The 19,798-nt window shown below is 42.1% G+C and overlaps 2 protein-coding genes across 3 annotated transcripts in view; one reads left to right on the forward strand and one right to left on the reverse strand.

Moving 5' to 3' along the window:
• Nucleotides 1-14,927, forward strand: part of Vps13b (vacuolar protein sorting 13 homolog B) — a 563,330-nt gene extending 548,403 nt beyond the window's left edge. The window contains exons 53-57 of the mRNA XM_055622389.1: nucleotides 1,708-1,878; nucleotides 7,071-7,247; nucleotides 9,191-9,293; nucleotides 9,944-10,193; nucleotides 13,637-14,927. Of these exons, the coding sequence (XP_055478364.1) occupies nucleotides 1,708-1,878; nucleotides 7,071-7,247; nucleotides 9,191-9,293; nucleotides 9,944-10,193; nucleotides 13,637-13,885 (950 nt within the window). The 3' untranslated portion in view covers nucleotides 13,886-14,927. The remainder of the gene's footprint in view (nucleotides 1-1,707; nucleotides 1,879-7,070; nucleotides 7,248-9,190; nucleotides 9,294-9,943; nucleotides 10,194-13,636) is intronic.
• A 924-nt stretch (nucleotides 14,928-15,851) lies between these two features.
• Nucleotides 15,852-19,798, reverse strand: part of LOC129686335 (cytochrome c oxidase subunit 6C-2) — a 24,952-nt gene continuing 21,005 nt past the window's right edge. For both annotated transcript variants that reach the window (XM_055620237.1, XM_055620228.1), the window contains exon 4: nucleotides 15,852-15,968. The gene's annotated coding sequence lies outside the window, so the exon portion shown is untranslated. The remainder of the gene's footprint in view (nucleotides 15,969-19,798) is intronic.

Consider the following 19,798-nt stretch of genomic DNA (forward strand, 5'->3'; position numbering starts at 1 on the left):
CATCTTGTGGAGGCTAAACTGCTTCCCACCAGAAGAATGTTTTCATTTCATCAGTGTTTGCTTGATACTTTGGTCAGGTTGGCAGTGACTGGGGAACTAACAAGGGCCATCTGAGTCCCTTTTCTTCTCAGTGGGAGGCAGAGAAAACAGGGCAAAGGCCTCTTGCCTATAAAAGGCATGTTACTGTAGACAATACCTTAACTCTGTTATGAGTGGGCATGTTATGGAAGTCTCTAGAAGGCCTCAAAAAAAGACTTAGGCTTGAAATCCATGATCCATAGAGAGAAAGGGGGCTATGGGTTGGGGGTTGGCAAGAGAACAGCCAAAGCAATAAAAACAAATTCCATGGCCAATGAGAGGGAGCCGCCTCCAGCCCCAGATCCTTGGAGGCCTACTTGCTGACTAGAGGCTCACAGATGTGCGCCTGGTGGGCTTCTTGCTCCTGTCACAGAATCTTGGAGGCTCTGTGGCTTCTAGTTTACAATATGATAGCAAACACCTGCTAAACGGAACCTCAGTGGTATATTTAGCATCCTGACTGGATTTTACATTTGTTCTCGGGGCTGGAGAGATGGCTCAGAGGTTAGGAGCACTGACTCTTCTTCCAAAGGTCCTGAGTTCAATTTCCAGCAACCACATGGTGGCTCACAACCATCTATAATGAGATATGGTGCAGGTGTACATGCAGGCAGAAGAATGTATACATAATGAATAAAAAAAAAAAAAAAGGGGGGGGGGCTGGAGAGATGGCTCAGAGGTTAAGAGCACTGGCTGCTCTTCCAGAGGTCCTGAGTTTAATTCCCAGCAACTACATTTGTTCTCCCATTCTAGCAAAATCAGAGCTGTGTGTGTGTGTGTGTGTGTGTGTGTGTGTGTGTGTGTGTGTGTGTGTTTTCAGACCACAGGTTAAAAAAAAGTAGCTTAAAGTAGCTTCAGAAATGTCACCTACCGTTTCTTTTCCATTGGTGTCTTCCGGTTTTGCTGACTGAAATACATAATGCACTTGCTGGGGAGGGCAGGGCTGTTGGAACATGTGGCTGAAGTTGCCTCTCAGGAAAACCAAACAGCATCATTGCTTCAGTCTCTTTATTGTCTTTTCCATCTGTCAATATCCTCATTATCAAAACTATTTAAGTTTCTGTAGCAAATAGTTATTTCCTCAGAATGCCAAATGATAAGAGTTTAATGTCTAGCCAGGTGTTTGGTGAGAAAGATCACAAGTTCAGAATCAATCTAAGCATGGTAAGAGGACAGAGGAGGGAGTGGGGTAGACTGAATTTATAAAAAGGCAATAATTTTAGTCCTTAAGTGAGAACATTTCTTGACATCTGTCTAGGACTAAGGAACATAACTTGTGAAATGAGCTCAGAAAGGCAGGTAGGCTAGGGATGTGGTCAGTAAGCAACGCCGAGGTACAGTCCTCCATAACAAACACATACACACAGAGATCAGAGCAGGTAAATTTTAACCTCTTCAAACTGGATCCATATTTCTCCAAGTCTTGACAAATGATTGGAAGGGTATGTAGGGAGATTTCTGCCCCACTGCAAAGTGCCAGCACTCCCATGCACAAATGTTGTATTTCTTGCTTCGAATGGCTGGGAAGGGAAGACTGTCACTCCCCACTTGGCATGTTACAAACCTCCTGGTCTACTACCTGAAGCCCATCATGTCTGTGAAAAGGAAACCAACCCATTGTTCTCTCAGGTACCTTGACGTCCATCACCAACTTGGCCACCAGCCTGGCCCGAAATATGGACCGGCTTTCCCTGGATGAGGAGCACTACAACCGGCAGGAGGAGTGGCGGCGGCAGCTCCCTGAGAGCCTGGGCGAGGGACTGCGACAGGGCCTGTCCAGGCTGGGTATCAGCCTGCTCGGTAAGGGACTGTGGCTGTCTGCATCAGCTCTGCAGGCTCTGCCAGGAATGGCCACATTGCCTCCTCCAGGGGAATAGTTGTAAAGGTGATGACCTTTCGGAGGCAGAACTGGGCCTTGAGAGGACCAGACTCTTGCTGTGATGCCTGCAGTGCATCACTGGGGCAGGGCCTACTCTTCAGAGTTGCTGCGCTTCTTAACAGGGCTCTCAGGGCTGCCTGCGGAGACCACCGGGCACAACACCTGTGCTCTCCCTTCCCTGCCAAACATGGGCCCTGGTGTGCAATCTCCAAAGCAAAGGATAATTGCCCAGGACACCCCTGAGCACTTTTAGAAGTGAGCAGCCAGCAACTTTGCCAAAGCATTTATTCCCCGTGACAATGGCTGCTAGCTTTTGTTGGAGCAGCACTTGCCATGGAGCAGTGTACACATGCCATGCAAACTGTGTGAGGAGCCAGCTTCCCCTTTGATTTATTTATTTCAGATCAGCCCATCGCAAAACAATTGTTGGTCAAGCAGCCAGTTAGAGGTGAAGAGTGCTGTGGGTATTTCAAAGTTTCAAGTGTTTGAAAATAAGTTGCTTTGGAGAAATCTACTAAAAGGCAGCTTCAGAGATAGAAATTTGCAGGGTAGGATTTTCAAGGATATTTTGTTTATTTTCTTGCAAAGGAATTTAAAACTGTACTGCTTGGCACCCCACCGTTCACGCATCTGAGGGAGTGTGCGGTGTATGGAGATCAAAGTGACCATGGAGGTTCAGAGCCCAGGGTAGAAAAGATGAGTCTGACAGGCTTCCTCCTCCCTTTATTCTTTTCTCCTCCACCTCCTTAACAGCAGTGCAGCCAACTGAGGCTGTGAAGGAAGCGGTAAAATGTTACAAGTGCAGGTTGAGTTCCTAGAGATTGTTTAAGCAGTAACGGTTTCTGTGGTGGGGTGCTGTCATTTGATAATGTGTGGAAACTGGGAAGGCAGTGACCTGTGATGAGTGCTGGGTAAGCCAGCCCTTTCCTTGCTTGATTCTGCAACCCAAAGGACTCCTTTGGAAAGGATGGTGTGGCCCTAAGGGCCCTGGACTCCAAACTAGGTTACCTTTTCTTTGTGATCTCAGGCAAATTTTTAACTTCTTTAACCCTGCATTTGTTTGTAAACTGGAGCTGATAATGCAGTTATTAGAAACAGTGAGCAGGCAGGGGTCACAGGGCACATATTGAGTAGACAGGAATCAGTTATGCTCTGCAGTCAAAAGGACTGTAAGAGTGTGCTGACTTGGAGTGGCATTTGAGCAACTGCCAGAAGAAAGAGAAACAAGCAAGTCTCAGTGTCACCTCTTCAAATTGATCCCCAGGTGTTTAGAATTGCCACATGGAACTAGGGGCCTTAATGAAGCTGGATCTGTTGTTAAGAGAACTGAAGCCACAGAGAGGACTGCAATTCAGCTGCTCTCAGGCTTTTCTTTCTGTAAGAACTCAGTTAATGAGAATCTACTTAAAATGCATTAGTGTTGACACAGCACTTCCTTCAACACGCATCATCACACTCCACCTTAACAGCCTTGGTGTTACGTTTAAGTCGCTACGCAGCAAGAGCCTGGTACTTTCTGCCCTGTCACTTGCACTCAGGGCTCCCAGTTAGAAACAATCAAGACAAGAGAGTAAAAACTGAGAGCTCCAGAGTAGGAAAAAGGCATTTTCCCCAAATGTGCCCCTTTTTTTGCCCCGTTGGGGACACTGGAGTGTTACAAAGCACTTAAAGTCCAAAGACACCTGTAGCTCCTTCAGGCCATGTGGCTCCAGGTCACTGAGGCCACCAGGACCCTCACATGAGCTTTAGTTTCACACTGGGGAACTCTTGGGCCTGAAGAATTGGCACTGGCTTTGCTTACACATGCCAAAATCACTTCAGTTTACCAAACTGCCACAGAGGTTTCTGTGCCCTGGAGCCGACTAGGAAAAGCTGGCCCCCTCAGTTATACTGGGTTCCACCTCTATCTTGGTACGCTTGGGAGGAGCTGGTGCCTTCAGAATCCCAACAAAACGGGCCTATAATAGGTAGATCAGTAGCAAAAGAGGAGTACACTTGAGAAGGTCCTTGGACATCAAATCTGTTACCATAGTCGGATTTTCAGTTAGTTGGGACTAGCAGACTAACAGATTCAATTTTAATTGCTCCCCAGTTTGCTCATCTGTCCTGACAAGCTGGCCCCAAACTGAAATGCCTGCTGCACTGCATAGGTCTCATCTGTAGGCACCCCAGCAGCATGGTGGGGACTATGCCCCTATAATGAACAATAAAATTGTAAAATTGTATTGTGTAATAAGCTACCATCAAAACACATTAGTAATAAGTGTCCTTGGTGATTCCTGGAGCAAGTCATAGAAGAGGAAAAGGAAGTCCTTTGTTTCTTCAGGACAGGCCTCCTACAGCTCCCTAAAGCCTAGCATGGAGTCTACCATGGGTGCCCCTCTCACACACTCCTCCCTCCTACACTCACCTCATCACATTACTGCACTCTCCATGGGGCCACCCACTCCACAGACCTCTTGCTGTCAGCAGACAAATCTCGAGATCAGTTTCCACTACCTGAAGCCTTAGAGCAGTTTGAGAATATTACAGTAAATAATTTACCAGTTGCGGGACTTGGCTAGATTATACCTATGAAGAGGCCTCCTAAAGCCCTGAGAAGCTGCCTCCCTCCGTCCAGATTTACAGACTAGAGGATAACTTTAGCTTTTCATCTCTTCAGAGCCTCTGTTCTCCATGTCATCAGCACAAACAGGAGCCCATAGTGCCTGATCTCAGTGAGCTGCATAAAGGGCGGCTGCTGACAGCCAGCGAGCTATATGAAGGGTGGCTGCTGCCACTCAAGAATCTGGGGCTCAACTCAAGGCAAGTGCCCTGGCAAGGCCTTCTCTAACTGGCAGAATCTGACACTTTGTTATGGAGGGAGTCCAGGGTTTCCACTCTTTTAGCTATCCCAATAGTGCTTCTATCAAAGCCACTGCAATTGAAGCCTTTGGTGAGTACAAGAAACTACGAGATCAAAAAGGAGTTTCACTGAGGGGACAGAACTGAGCACCCTATGTGGATAGTACCAGCTATAAAGGACACATCCCTCACACAGGTTAGGTCTGGCACATGAAAGGGAAATGGGAGAAGATATTAAATGAGGGCAAATACCTACCTCCAACTCAATAGTTATAATGAAAGCCACACTTGGAAAGGGCATTTCCACCAGAAACATTGGCAATGATTTGATGTATTTCCAATTATTTACGCTGGCTCTTAGGTGGAAGCATAAGGATCGAGAACTCAGAGCCATCCTTGCCTCTGTAGTGACTTAGCCAGCCTGGGCCACAAGAAACACTCTTACAAACTAGTACCAAAACAGACTCCAAGCCCTGCATCTTCATTAGCCTGTCTCCATCCCCATGTCACTGTGGCCCCTAGTCTTAAAGGGAGAGAGCAGAAGAGCAACTTAGTCCTTTAACTGAAGGAATCTTCTGTACCACACTGGCAGCACCAGCTACCTTAGGGTGCTAGAAGAGTGATAGAAGAGCTCTGTTCTCAGGAGTAGACAACCTGGGCCAACTGGAAGCTGTAACCTCCCCTCAGTCCATCATTTCCTTAGGCTTGGGTGGCATTATTCTAGGCTGTCACCTCTGGCAAATTCTTAATCTGTCAATTCATAAACTTAAATGTTTCTGTTAAAACCTAAAGGCCAGGAACCTGCAAAGAGCAGTCCCTTTGGACTTGACTTGAAGGAACTAGTCTAATCTTTTGTTTCAGTGTATTTTGCTCAATGGATTATATCTTGAAATTAGCAGGCCATTAACCAAGACCTAGAAATCTGCTTTTACCCAAGAGACTTTTGAATTGTTGGCATTCGGAATAATGTGATTTGACATGTACTAAATTTCTAGCAAGGGACTGCATTTGCATTACTCTTGCCAGGCGCAAGCTGAAAACAAGGGGCTGTCAGGACTTATAAAGCTATCTCTCCTAGTTAAGGAGCCCTCTGCTTCGTCATGAAGTCAGGACCCATGAAACCTTTCCTGACCTTATCACTGACCCCTGAAGTTAGAGGACTTAGGAGAATGGATGGCGGAGGGATGCCTTTCATTTGTAACTACCTTCCAGTTCAGTTAGAAATGGTGGCTCCAGTGGTAAAGCTGAACAGCAACTTGTGAAGCAAGTAGTGTTTTAATGGCTATTCTGAAGTCAAGAGTGCAGCCAAACCTCAACTAAAGTGAGAAATAATGTTTTGTTTTGTTTTCAACATTGACCAAGAACCTATCTGATAAATTGGATGAGCAAATAACTCAAAATCCTTGGACTCAAATCAAGGCCCAACCACTCAATAGTTGTATGACTTTGGGGAAATTCCTTACCCTCTCTTGTCTGTTGGCCTTACTCAGGATTATGAGGACTGAATGACCTCATGTGGGTGAAGGCCTTTGTACAGTGCTCAGTTCATAATAAGCACTTGGTAGACTAGCTAGAACAGAAATAACCTATCAACAATTACTTTTATTAAATAAATATTAATAGTGATAGTATTGAATTAGAAATTAACTGTCTTAAGTCAGGAGTGAATAAGAGTGCTTTCTGTGAAATCCTGAGGCGCTCAGTTGAAATCCCCAGCACTCTTGAAAAATAGCAGGGCTTAGCTGCAGTAGCAAAGAGCAGGGACAGGCAGACTGACCCTGGAGCTCACTGGCCAACCAGCCTAGCCAAAACGGTAAGCTTCAAAATCTGCCAAACTCCCTGTCTCAAGGAAATAAGACAGAGTGGAGGAAGACACCTGACCTCCAAAAGCACCCCTCACCCCACCCCCACACAAAAGTGGTGACATAGAATGGAGCTGATCCTCTTCTGGTTAAGTTTATTGGGCTATGCAGGCTCTTGTGACAGTGCTTTCTCCTCAAAATGTATTCTTACTTCTGCAGAAAGACACATGGCTAACACTCAAAGAGTAATCTCGTTTCTATATCCTAACTTGTGACCCGAACCCAATCTGAGCATTGTTTTGATGAAAGCATCTAGTGTAAATGTCCCTCGATGCACTTAGCTTATTGGTAAATAAAATGTTATGAGGGTAGGGATTCATTTTCAGTCACGAGTAAACTGCTCCTAACTGAGGTTTTACCCAAGAGACTTTAAGCTCTGTCCTCATTGAAAGCTTTTGTTATTTCAGGTGCAATTGCTGGTATAGTTGATCAGCCAATGCAGAACTTCCAGAAAACATCTGAGAGCCAGGCTACAGCAGGACATAAGGCCAAAGGTGTCATCTCAGGCGTGGGTAAAGGAATCATGGGGGTATTCACCAAACCCATTGGGGGAGCTGCAGAATTTGTGTCACAGACTGGCTATGGTGAGTAGGCCAAATGAGGCCTGACTAATCCATGTCCATTCCTCTTCAGGTTCTCTGAATCAAGCCTTTCCCATGGGTAAGGGTAAAATGGATAAAGTGGATAAATAATAGCTATCTTTTTTGTATCCCAGTGTTTATTTAAAGAGTATGACCACTGCCAATTAGTAACATCAGGGAGTAACTTCAGATCACATGCCGTTTAGTGCAATTAATTTTAATAAAAAAGTAACCAGTATGGCAACAGAGAAAATTACTTTTTCCTGTGATAAATTGGGGCAGAAAAACGATTAAGTCAGGAGGATATCTGTGCTTGTTGATTGTGGACACACTGATCTTTGGGAGTCATCTGCATTTCCCAGCTCTAGAGTTTCCTAGTCAATGGGAGCAAAGGTGCAGCTAAAACCCCTTTCCCCAAGCAGATACTGGCAGATGGGGGTTGGGAGGGAGGGGGAGCTGTGGCAGAGTGCCAGGAAATCTCCCCAAATGTGCCTGTGTATATGATGGTGTAAAAGGAGCACATCCCATGCTTATTTTCTGCACTCTTGGCAGAGCACATTAAAGTACCTTGCAGTAAACATGTGATTAGAATTACCTTTTTACTTAAAACTTGATGGTATCCTTTTAGCTATACAACAGGCAAGCTAGCTGGCATTTCAGACCGTAGGAGAGGCCACCCACTTGTCAGACAGCACATGCTCTGTCTACATCTGGCCAGGCAATCAAAAGGACACATTTCACTGTAGGCGTCCTATACCTCAGTTCTGACAAGACACAGCCTGATCAGGGCACATAGCCAGAGCATCCTTTGAGAGACCACACTGACAGCCATGCTTTTGCTCCCCTCTCTAGTCTCCTGTGGAAAACAGGCTCATTCACAGGAAACTGACAGTACAAATTGCTAGATCTTAGGTGGAAACAGTTAAACTCTCCCTTGTTTAATATGAAAAAAGTGTTCTCTTTGCTAGAAACTTGAATGGGGTACAAATTCTACTTCATAAAATGCCTGCACTGTCTCCCCAGGCTTCTCAGGCTCAGGAACTAGCCCTATATAAGAGCATCTCGGAGCAGGGCTTCACATGGCCTTTTTGCTTTCTTGTAAAACTTTTATTACCGCACTGAAGGTTTTACAAACCACTAACTCTTAGTCTAATGACTATCCCTCATTTATAAACATTTACAAGTCCTCAGAAAGCACACATGCTGTACCATCTTTGGATCTGGAGAGTCTCTTTGGAGACTTATGTGGCTGCTGCTGGGTGCCCTCATTTGGTACCAAGGAAAGCATGTAATAAACCAGAGGCCCCAAGAGCACTCATAAATGTATACAGAATCTTGTTTAACAGCTGGATTAACTCATTTAAATTTAAATACTATATCAAGGCAAACCATGTGCTTTTGTATGTAGCTGGTTTGGGTTTTGTTTTTAGCCACTCATTGGATATAGAAATATTAAACAGCACAGTCCAATAATGCTGACTTAAAACAGCCATGTTTTAAATGACCTATAAGACACTGTTCTATGACTAGTTCTCCCAGGAAACATTATGCTGCCTCTGGTTCTCAACCTTCCTAATGCGGCGACCCTTTAATACATACAATTCATGTTGTGGTGACCCCCAACCATAATTATTTTCATTTCTACTTTATAACTACTGTTGAGTTGTAATGTAAGTGTCTGTGTTTCCAATGGTCTTGGGTGACTCCTGTGAAAAGGGTCATTTGACCCCAGAGGGGTTGCGACCCACAGGTTGAAAAGCACTGCTTTAAGTACAGCCTAAGGCAGCACCAGCAGGCGTTCAGTGGCTGTCTGCACACTCACTTCTAAAGAGGTGACCCCCTTTTGAATCTGTAACATTTTATGGAGAGCGGTAAGATAACATCACTGCGGCATAGGAGTGCTTTCCAGAACAAGCAGTACAGCTTCTTTGCTTCTCTTACCACAGGGATTTTACACGGAGCTGGACTTTCTCAGCTTCCCAAACAACGGTACCAACCAAGAGATCTACAGGCTGACCAAGCTCCAAACAGCCATGTCAAATATGTCTGGTAAAACTCTTGAGCCACTTGCTCTATTTACATTTACACTGTTCGTTGATAGACCCTGGACATGTGTCCAAGGGACACTGAAGGAACAGCTGTTTTTGACACTAGCCTCTTGGGCAGTTTTGTGGAAATGCTGCTCTTTCCAGCTTAAAACTAGGTAGAGAACTCCGCTCCACAGACTGGTTGTAGGAGAGCCCACTGGCTGTGGGAGGCCAAGGCAGGATTGTCAGTTCAAGGCCAGCCTGGCAACCCAAGGAGAATAAACAAAATTATCCCATCTCCTTGGATTTCTTAAGGATCAAGATTCCCTGGGAAACGAGGGACTTCCTCTGGGGGCTTATTTCCAATGGGAAGAAAACAGCTAAATGAAGCATAGATTTGAAATCTCTTCAGAAGCCACTCTACTAATCAGAATCAGCCTGAGAACTGACAATTAACATTTCTTTAGCCAGCTATAGTAGACACAGAAGTACTGTAATATTAAGCTAAGTTAACAGTCCACTTTGCCCTTGGGAAGGGCTGTGTTTTTGGTTTTGGTTTGGTTTTTTTTATGTGTTGGGAGCAGGGCATGCTCTAGTCACTGAAAACGAGTGAAAGCTATTGTATGTGTTTCTCAGGCGTGGTTGTGACCTCACTTTCTTCTTTTTAAACAGGAAAATGCTTCAGTCTCTAGGTAGACCAGAAGTCCACATGGCCCTGGATGTGATTCTGGTGAGGGGCTCAGGCCAGGAGCATGAAGGGTGCTTGCTGCTAACATCAGAAGTGCTGTTTGTCGTAAGCATCAGTGAGGACACACAGCAACAGGCCTTTCCCATCACAGAGATCGACTGTGCACAGGACAGCAAGCAAAACAACCTGCTCACTGTGCAGCTCAAGCAGCCAAGAGTAGCCTGTGATGTAGAGGTACAGTTCAAAACACAGGATTACTGGGGCTAGTTTTCAGGGAGTCAAGATGTCAAGATGTAGCCTCATCCCTGGTCTTCGAGATCTAGGAGACCAGGAAGATCAGGAAGGACTGTGAAGGAGACAAGGTAGGCATTGCAGAAAGGGCTAGAAAGGTCCCACCTACCTGCGCATGTAAACCCTTTAGAGATGAGCCAAGTAGATGGTCGGAGGAACTCCCAGCCTCGGGCTGAGCTACAGTGTAAACTGAATAAGGCTAATATGACACAGCTGTTGTGAGATTGAGGAACTAGGGAAAAAATGGTAGTACAATAGTTTAAAAGGGAGTAGTGGGCAGAGTAAATAGCAGCTATTCCCAGCAACTGCACGTGAGGTCTTTAAACTGTGCACCATGGGGGTGGCTATAAGTGTCGGGGTGTAAAGACTGCTTCATCAATGAGGGGCATCACGTGCAAGTCAAGACAAGGGCAAGAGGCTTAATCTTTTGCAAACTGACAAGTGGTAGGGTTTTTGCCATTGTTTCCCCTTCCTTCTGTTCCTTTACCTATACCCAACCCAAGATTTAGGTACATCTCTCCTGCTTTATTCTGCAACTGTTTTTCCTTTTCCCATGAGGGTGTCACACATGACACTGCCCTGTAAGTAGGGATGCTACCTGGGAACAGCTTAGGTTTGGGGGGATGCACTCTAGATATGCAGTGTTTACAGAAGGGGCCCTGCCAGAGTAGCCCTGGCCTCCTCCACTCCAACTTACAAGAAGCAGATGCAACCAACTAGAAAACTCCTTTCTTCCTATGTTCCTCCCAGGTGATGGAATTACTGATTAAAAAAATTTTTAATTGTTTTTTCCATGAGATGGTGGTGGTCCTTACTGGACATTGAAGACTAACAACCAAGTTTACACAACAGAACCTGCCCAATTCCTTCTTTCATGATATTTCCCCTGATATGGGACCCTTTCTCCCTCACAACACTATTTGTGTAGAATTATCTGAGCAGATGGAAAGTAGCCAACCACAACATCTCCTAAGATCTCTCTTGCTTCTTGGACGGCTTTATTGGCACAACACTGCACTGCTGCTTTCAGTTGATGACTTTCTGGGAATAAACAGGGGTCAGATATCCAGGCTGACTTCATTAGATCTTCCAGAAATCTTCTGATCCAGTTGACAGTAAAGCAGCAGTGATCTGGCTACATGATTTGGCAAAAAACAAAAAAACAAAACAAAACAAAAAAAAAAAAAAAATGGCATTGTCTTCAAGTTCTTAGTCCAAGCTCTAAGCTCCAAGAAATATCTGTGACCAGTTGTTTTTTTTTTTTTGCCTTAAGTCAGCACATACATACTTCTACTATGCGATTCATTCATCTTTTACTGAAATCTAAGTCTTAACCTCATTTGCATTTGTTTGAGGGTAGCAGGGGAGCGGATTGAGACCTGTTGTTTTTGTGTTGATCCAAATCAGCATCTGTAGAAGCTGTGAGAGTTTAGACTATGAACTTACCAAGCTAAGAGATGGAAGCATCAAAACCTGATGATGTCCAGGAGTAAAGGAATGGCTGTTACAGAAGCCGAAACTCAGAGCCGTCCAAGACAACCATTAAACAAACTCACAGACCTGTCTTGTGCAGAGTAAATAAATGACCAGTGTATCAAGCGCCACTGTACTTCCTCAGTATTGCTTTGTTCTGTTCATACTGTCAACTCATAACTACTACCTAACCTGCCCCAATGAAGAAAACTGAAGCTGTAGGGCATTTCTGAAAGGCCTTCATTGAGAGCTGTGATGCAGGAGCGTATTTTCACTAAGAGGCAAGAGCTGTTGGAGGCACTGGTTTTCTCCAGTTGTCCTGCTCAGATCAGAACCTAACACAATCCAGACCCAAAGCCTGGTCAGAAAACCAAGAGAATTACTTCAAGCTCTGTAAAGGACCCTTTCGCCGTAGAGGCTAGAAACAGAACTCCTTTGAATTTTGGAAGGAATTAATTTGTAAATGACATCATTGAGCATACTCAATTATGGCAGGTTTTGGGGTTTTTTTGTTTTTGTTTTGTTTTTAGTCAGCATTGCTTTTCTTGGTTAAATGCAGTCATTTTTTAGGGATAATTGCTTAATATGCCTGGCACATTATTAAAATCCCCTATGAGAAGCTCAAAATGAGTCAGGAGGTCAATTTATTCCTTGGCCAGGTTCCTTTCACAACATGGGCTTTCCTGTGCTGCTGTTCAGAAGGCACAATTAAGATTTTTTGTATATGCAAAGCTCTCCAGATGAATTCTAGCCCCATCAAATGATATCAGAACTCTGGCCTTTGCCTGGTGGTGCCTGGTGACAGCAAATCTGTCAGTGACTCTTAGGGTTTTCCTTTTCTTTCTCAAGCTGAAAAATATAAGACCCAGACTATAGGACAATCCTTAAAGTACTCCCCTGACAGGCCTCTTTGCTATCTGTTTTCTGTAGCTTTTTACAACTTTTTATACTTCAGCTACATTTTGTTTTTTTTCTGGGCCCCATTTAATTTTTTTTTTCTTTTCTTCTTTTTAAACCTGAATATTGGCAAGGACTCAGAGTGAGTTGCGGTAATATAAAGACCAAAAAAAAAAAAAAAAGAGACAGAGGAAAAAAAAAAAAAAAACACTACAAAGTCAGTGGCTGCTGAATTCTACAGACCAGTGGCCAACTCTCCAATTCTCCACTTGATTTGCACACTAGATAGCTATGGGCCTTCAGGGTGGGAAGAATTTATAGACCTAAGTGCCTTTGATGGGTGCTTCCTCAGTCTCACTTAAGAACATAAGTAATATATCTATCTCAGTTCTCTTGAGTTCTACTGAAGATGAGCCAGACTTTTATGAACCATAAATGTAGTTTGCATCCTCCCTTTTTGCCATAAAAATTTCCCCTTCCTCTGCCCAGTTTTTCTATTTTTTCTGGCTTTCAATCCTAGTATTTATAAAAACAGAAAATGTTACAGTTCAAAAAGGTGATGGCGGGGGAGGGGGTGCTGTTTTTAAAGCTGGTCTGCCCAAAGCCGCTGGTTTGAATGAGGTCCTCTTGTCTGCTCTCTGTCAAATGCTGAGGCTCTGGGAAGCAGAGTAATTTTTATTTGGGATGCTGAGTTGGATACTGACCACATGTGAGCACAAGGTGTTCTTCTCCTTTGTCCCTTGGCTACTTGGTAAAAAGTATGACAGATGTGTTAATAGTGAATGATTAACTTTAAACACGGGAATTGTATGCAGTGAGCCGTTTATTCCAAGGAGGTTGTCTATAGTGTTGTGAAGACATGGTTACTTACATATGCTGACACTGTGCTGCATTGCTTCAGCTCAGAAGAATGACTAGCTTAGAATGGCTTAACTAGGAGACAGACATAGTGACAAGTACATCCTGAATAATTTTGTTGGCAACTAATTAAGGAACCCTTTGTTTTTGGAACCCAGATGGATGGTGCCCGGGAGAGACTGTCGGAGCAGCAGTTTAACAGGCTTGTGGACTACATTGCAAAAACATCGTGCCACCTGGCCCCCAGCTGCTCTTCCATGCAGACAGCATGCTCTGTGGTAGCTGTGGAGCCTCCCCCTGCCACTGTGAAAACATACCATTATTTGGCTGACCCACATTTTGCTCAGGTCTTCGTTAGTAAATTTACCATGGTAAAGAACAAAGCGCTGAGGAAAGGTTTCCCCTGAGCCCCCTTTAAGGTAGGTGTCTGATTTTTGCCGTGCAACAGAGTTGTTTCTAACACTCAACACGGACACAAGGCCGACACTTGTAAAGTTACGGTGCAAAAAGACAAATCCAACCAAAAATCCCAAATGGGAGAAAGACAATGATCAGCAGAATCCTATATATGTTGTATTTTTCACATACATAGAAAACTTTTTCTCTATGCCCTTTGCAGAAGTTTTCACTGTTATTTCAATCTATTAATGCTCTGCTGTATAGTAAAATGTAGACAGGCTCTAGAATACACACCCAGAAATTAAACTCCACCACCTCTATACTTCTTTGTTGTTTTACTTGCTAAATTTTTCACTTAACTACAATACCATTCATTCTTTTAGTAAAAACAATGTATATTCCCCTCAAAGCCTGCATTGTGCTAATCTATAAAACAGATTTTTAACTGCTCAGGTATATTTTGGAAAATTTGTTTTACTAAGCTAAAAAGTACCATTTTATGTCTTCCAACAAGAACAAAACATAATGCTTATAAGTTTGTTTGGGGGTGAGTTAAGAATGCCAACAACGACATCAGTCCAGATAGTTTTCTCTGCTGAATTTACTTGATAAAGCATGGAGATAATTCCTAATATCTGCTAAGTATTAACTAACATCTAGAAAAGGCAAGATCTGTAATCACCCGCTATGTTATGGTCTCACAGGCAAATCATTCATGCATAGACCTATAACTTGTTGCCTTTAACTGAAGGGTGACAGTAAATAAGACAGTGCCATTTCAAAGGCCACTGACCTTCAACTCTGTTGAGATCACACATCTCTACTACAGCACTATTACTGAAGAACAAGTCATTCGTGGAAAACTAAAGCCAAATATGAAAACCATCTCTGTAATTAGTCTTATTACTCATTTAGGAAAGTAACATTTTTGTCAACCTCAAGAATAATTATTAAGAATGTAAATATGTACTGATTCTTGTATGGCGTATGGTAATTTTACATCTTGCTAGGGATTATGATATAAATAATAAAAAAGATATTCTTGAATTACTTACTGACCATGTGTTTTGAGTGTTTACTTTGCAGGTTTTCACTGATAACTTTTGTTTGTTTGTTTGTTTGTTTTGTATTGTTTTCCAAGACAGAAAACAGTTTCTCTGTGTTAACAGCCCTAGCTGTCCTGGAACTTATTCTGTAAACCAGGCTGGCTTTGAACTCAGAGATCCACCTGCCTCTCCCTCCCGCAAGTGCTAGGATTAAAGGCGTGTGCCACTAAGCACAGCTTTTTTTATTTTCTGGTTTCTTATTTTAATATAGCTAAACTCACGGAGTCTTATACAAGTTAAACAGACTAAGAATAACTGCAGATCAAATTTGCTTTTTAATTTTATATACTGGATACATCACAGTAATAAAGCTCTTACCCAGGATGCACAAGGCCCTGGGTTCAATGTCTGTAACACCAAAAGAAAAAAAGAAAACACTGGGTTTGCATAAAATAAAAGTGACTATAAGACATTACTCAGTACTAGTTAAATGTTTGGTTTTGTTTTGTTTTTTCTGGATTAGACACATATTCCCATTCCTCATACATATTGTTTGCTCATTAATAAAAGCAATTATTCTAACAGCATGTCAATTACCTATTCTTTGTGGTGACAGCAATACTACCAAAGAGTGGAAGGACAGATTTTCTTTAAAGAGTTGGCATCTCACCGTGTGTTCCAGGCTGACTAGAACTCAGTATGCCTCCAACTCAGGGTTCACAGAGACCAACCTACCTCTGCCTCCTGCAAAGACAGATTTTACTGATAGGAATGGAACACCAAAACCAGGAGTACAGCTATTTGTTATGTACTCCAGGAGACCAAAGCTGAGGAAGGAGTTGCCTTTATAATATTCACCTAGAGTCATAAGAATGATAGATGTCAGTTTTTTGAGGCCCTCAATTAATAATAATAACCAAGCAAAGACTTATTGTCCATATAATTATTTATTGAGAGAAACTACTCCGTAGCCCATATAGTCAAGTTTCATAGTTCAGGAACCCAAGTCGGGGAGGAACTTCTACGGAGCGCAATCCAAAGAATTCTATGGAGAGAAACACAATGGCTCTGTTAATAATGAACGGTCTCTATTAATGCCATCCATGAAGTCTATCTATTATCTATTCCCACTGCTGATCACTCAACTCCACCAAGTTCTGCAGCTAGCTTCCATTCTGGGCAGACCATAACTTACTCTTATTTCTTGCTTTTGTCTTAGCAGCATTCTGGTTCCTCTGGCATCTGCGTGTTGCTCTCTACCTTATTAATTTTCAATAATGTTTTTATGTCTCTTGCTCTCATTGCTAAAATAGCTTACTGGTCCATGGTATGATATGAATAATTCTTACTAATTTTTCAACCAATTGTTGGGGGGGGGTTGTTGTTGTTGTTGTTATTATTATTATTATGATAAATCAGCAGCAATACTCTGGATACTTATTCAAACAACCACAGGTGCATGCATTAAGAATGACCCCCAAAGGCTCATTCATTACGGAATAGCACTACTTGAGAGGCATTAGGTGTGGCCTTCTTGGAGGAAGTGTCACTGGAAAGAAGGCTTTGGGGGCTCAGAAGCCCAAGCCAAGTGCCTAGTGGCACTCTTTTCTTCCTTGTGCCTGCCAGTCCGGCAGTCAGCTACTTCTCCAGCATCATGTCTGCCTGCATGCTGCTCTGATGACAATGGACCAATAAAGCTCCTAAAACTGTAAGCAAGCCCCAATTAAATGCTTTTCTTTTACGAGTTGCTGTGGTCATGGTGTCTCTTCACTGCAATAGAACATTGATTAAAACAGCACCTATCTTCACTTTGGATAATAACTAGAAATAAAAATAAAATAAGAATCAAGTCTTCTATTAGGCAAAGTTAATTCCCTTGACAGTGTCTAAAAAAGAAAAAGTGTCCTAGGCCTTTTCCCCACCTCAGATCTTGGAAAAGGTACACAGTTGATAGACTCATTAAAGAGCACTATATATTATCCACATCACAAACTTATTTTACAGAACACTGAAGTAGAGAATTTTTATTGAAATAGTCTTTTGCCCATGTTAAGCCTGAATGAATGCAATTAAACACAAACATACAACTCCAAAGTGTGAACAGTGGTACTGACAACAACCCTTCCGACAGACAAACAAGAAAAGCCAGTAAAGCATTCATAGATACCTGTAACAGATGTCTTTATCAGAGTAATGTTCTCAAATGTCAACCTAGCAATTGATAATTCCAAATAATTCTGAACATGTGTATGTCAGCAAGATAGCATACCACAAAACCGAATAAACAATACAGGAACCAAAATAACTGAGAGCAGAGCCCCTGGGTAAGCTACAGGAACACCTAAGCAACAGAAAACCCCACCCAACAGCAACATTTTAGTTCGTATTTGCCTCAGTACCTCCACTGCACAGTGCAGTGTACAGGGGATGGCCCAGTTGTTGGTTCCTCTCTCTATGTGGCCAGTCAAGAGTGGTAGCTACTGGAAATACCATACTTGTCTGAAGACTGTCCAAGGATCTGGTTTGGTCTTGCCTGCCTGACTGATAGCAACAGTGCTTTAGTACTGTAAACAAAGCAATGGTGTCATGCAGGAGGATTATACACCTCTAGGCACCCATGGCTCAGAGATTTCGAGCAGAGCAAGATACTAGAACAGCTAAGGCTCCAAGCATAAACAGGAATAAAACTCAAAAGTTAAGGAAAATTTCCAAGTAGCTATATATACTGGTAAACTGGAAGCAAAGCCCAGACAAGTTTGCAGACAAGGAGGAGCCTGAGCCTGTAGGCCACAATGCTAATGAATAGAGGTCTCCCTTCACAAGCCTGCCTACAAATAGTGGGAGAGATTTTTTTTCCAAATACCAAAATTTCAACAAAAAGATCACAAGGCAAATTAACAGAGAAGCAGAGCCCCTTACAAACACCAAAATTGATCTCCATGAACAAGACACAAAAGGAAAGAAAGAAGAAAATCTGACCTTTGGTTTTCTTTGGTTTAAAAGTAACTTTCTTAAATATATTCAGTGAGCAAAAATATATGGAGAGTCAAATAAAAAAAACTCAGAAAAAAAATATAAGAAGAAAATGAAAATAAGAATACACTGACTGAACTGGTGGGGGTATCAGTAAAGTTTCAAAAGCATACTCCAGCTGGCCCAAAGATACAACCAGCAAATCTCAAGACAGGTCATTTCAAATTACCAAGTCAAAAGTAGAACACAAAAAGAACAGTATAGCTTATAAAATATCAAGTGGGGCCACATATACATTATGGAATCACGAAAGAGAGAAAGGGACGAAGAACTTAAAGAAGAAATAAATTGCAACTAGAATAAGCCTAGAGACTATACCTGTAAGCCAACACAGTCTTCAAGCTGTCAAAACCAAAGGCAAATAGAGAATCTTGAAAGTGAAAATAAATATATCAAAGTAACTCATCATGTATGGGGACCCACAACAGCCTTTTCCACAGAAACTCTTCAAAGCCAGACTGCTCGAAGCTATATTTAAGGTTCTGTCAGCTGTATATACATTGTGTAATTCCAGCACGGTGAGTTCAAAGCCAGATTGGGCTACAAAGTGAGAAAAACCCCAGTAAAATTAGAATACTATATCTGCCAAAACTGTCCTTCAAAAAGAAGTGAGACATTTCTCACTAAGCAAACACAAGAGTTCTTTAAACTGAAATGAAAAGGACCCTAGACATTAACTTCAATACACAAAGACATATTAAAAACAAAAACATTGAGAAACTATAAATCTGCTAATGACTATACCAATAAATAAAAACAAGTCATTTATGGCATCAGTAACAAAGGGGAGGCAGTATAAGGTAGTATTTTTGTGATGTAATTTATATTTAAGTTTACAGCAGATTGGTACAGCTGTTCTGTTTCATATAACAGAACCAACAAAGAAAATACTAATTTATATAAAAGAAAATAAACAACTGAAACTTCTGTTCCTCATAGGCATATGCATGCATACAAGCAAGAGACCTTCCTAATTATCAATTTAAAAAAAACATAGAAGGGTTTAAAAAAAAAAAAAAAAAGGAAACATACCAAGAAGGAAAAAAGGTAAATAATATCTTTCTATAGTAACAACTGACTTCTAAGTACATAAATCTCCAACCAAATTATATTTAAGCTCTTAGAAAGTGAAAAAAGGAAAAGGTATTCCATGAGTAGTAACTAAGTGGCTACCCTAATATCAGACAAAACCAGTTTTAAAAAAATGCAAGAAAGAACGTTATGGTAAATGGGGCTGTTACCAAGGAAAGCCAAAATACCTGTGCCATACATTAGGAACCAAAATGTGAAGTAAACAAAAAGAGAAAAAGGAGAAATAGCTTAACAGTAAGTAGTAGAGGACTTATTCCACTTAACACTAGACAGAAGATGAGGAACAAGAAGGCTTAACAGTAGAGATGAACTGTTATCTCAGTAACAAATGAGGAGGCAAAGCAAGCCTTGACAAATCTTGAGGCTTAAATATTTTCTAATCACACTGGCTAAACTAGAAAATACAAAACACAATAAATTTAAAACTCTAGAACCAATGGCTCAATAAGGAAGTCACAAGAAGTTAAAAATTCAAATGTACAACCTAATAACATACAGCTTGAGGAATTTAAAGAGTATCCAGCCAGGTATGGTGGCATGCGCCTGTGATCCCAGCACCATGGGATGCAGAGTCTGGTGGATTTCTGTGAGTTCAAGGCCAGCCTGGTCTGCAGAGCAAATCCAGGACACCCAAGGCTACACAGAGAAATCTGTCTCAAAAAAAAGAAAAGAAAAGAAAAGAAAAGAAAAGAAAGAAAGAAAGAAAGAAAGAAAGAAAGAAAGAAAGAAAGAAAGAAAGAAAGAAAGAAA

Source organism: Psammomys obesus, unplaced genomic scaffold (genome assembly GCF_907164565.1).
Source record: "Psammomys obesus unplaced genomic scaffold, mPsaObe1.curated_primary_1811, whole genome shotgun sequence".
NCBI classification, from domain to species: Eukaryota; Metazoa; Chordata; class Mammalia; order Rodentia; family Muridae; genus Psammomys; species Psammomys obesus.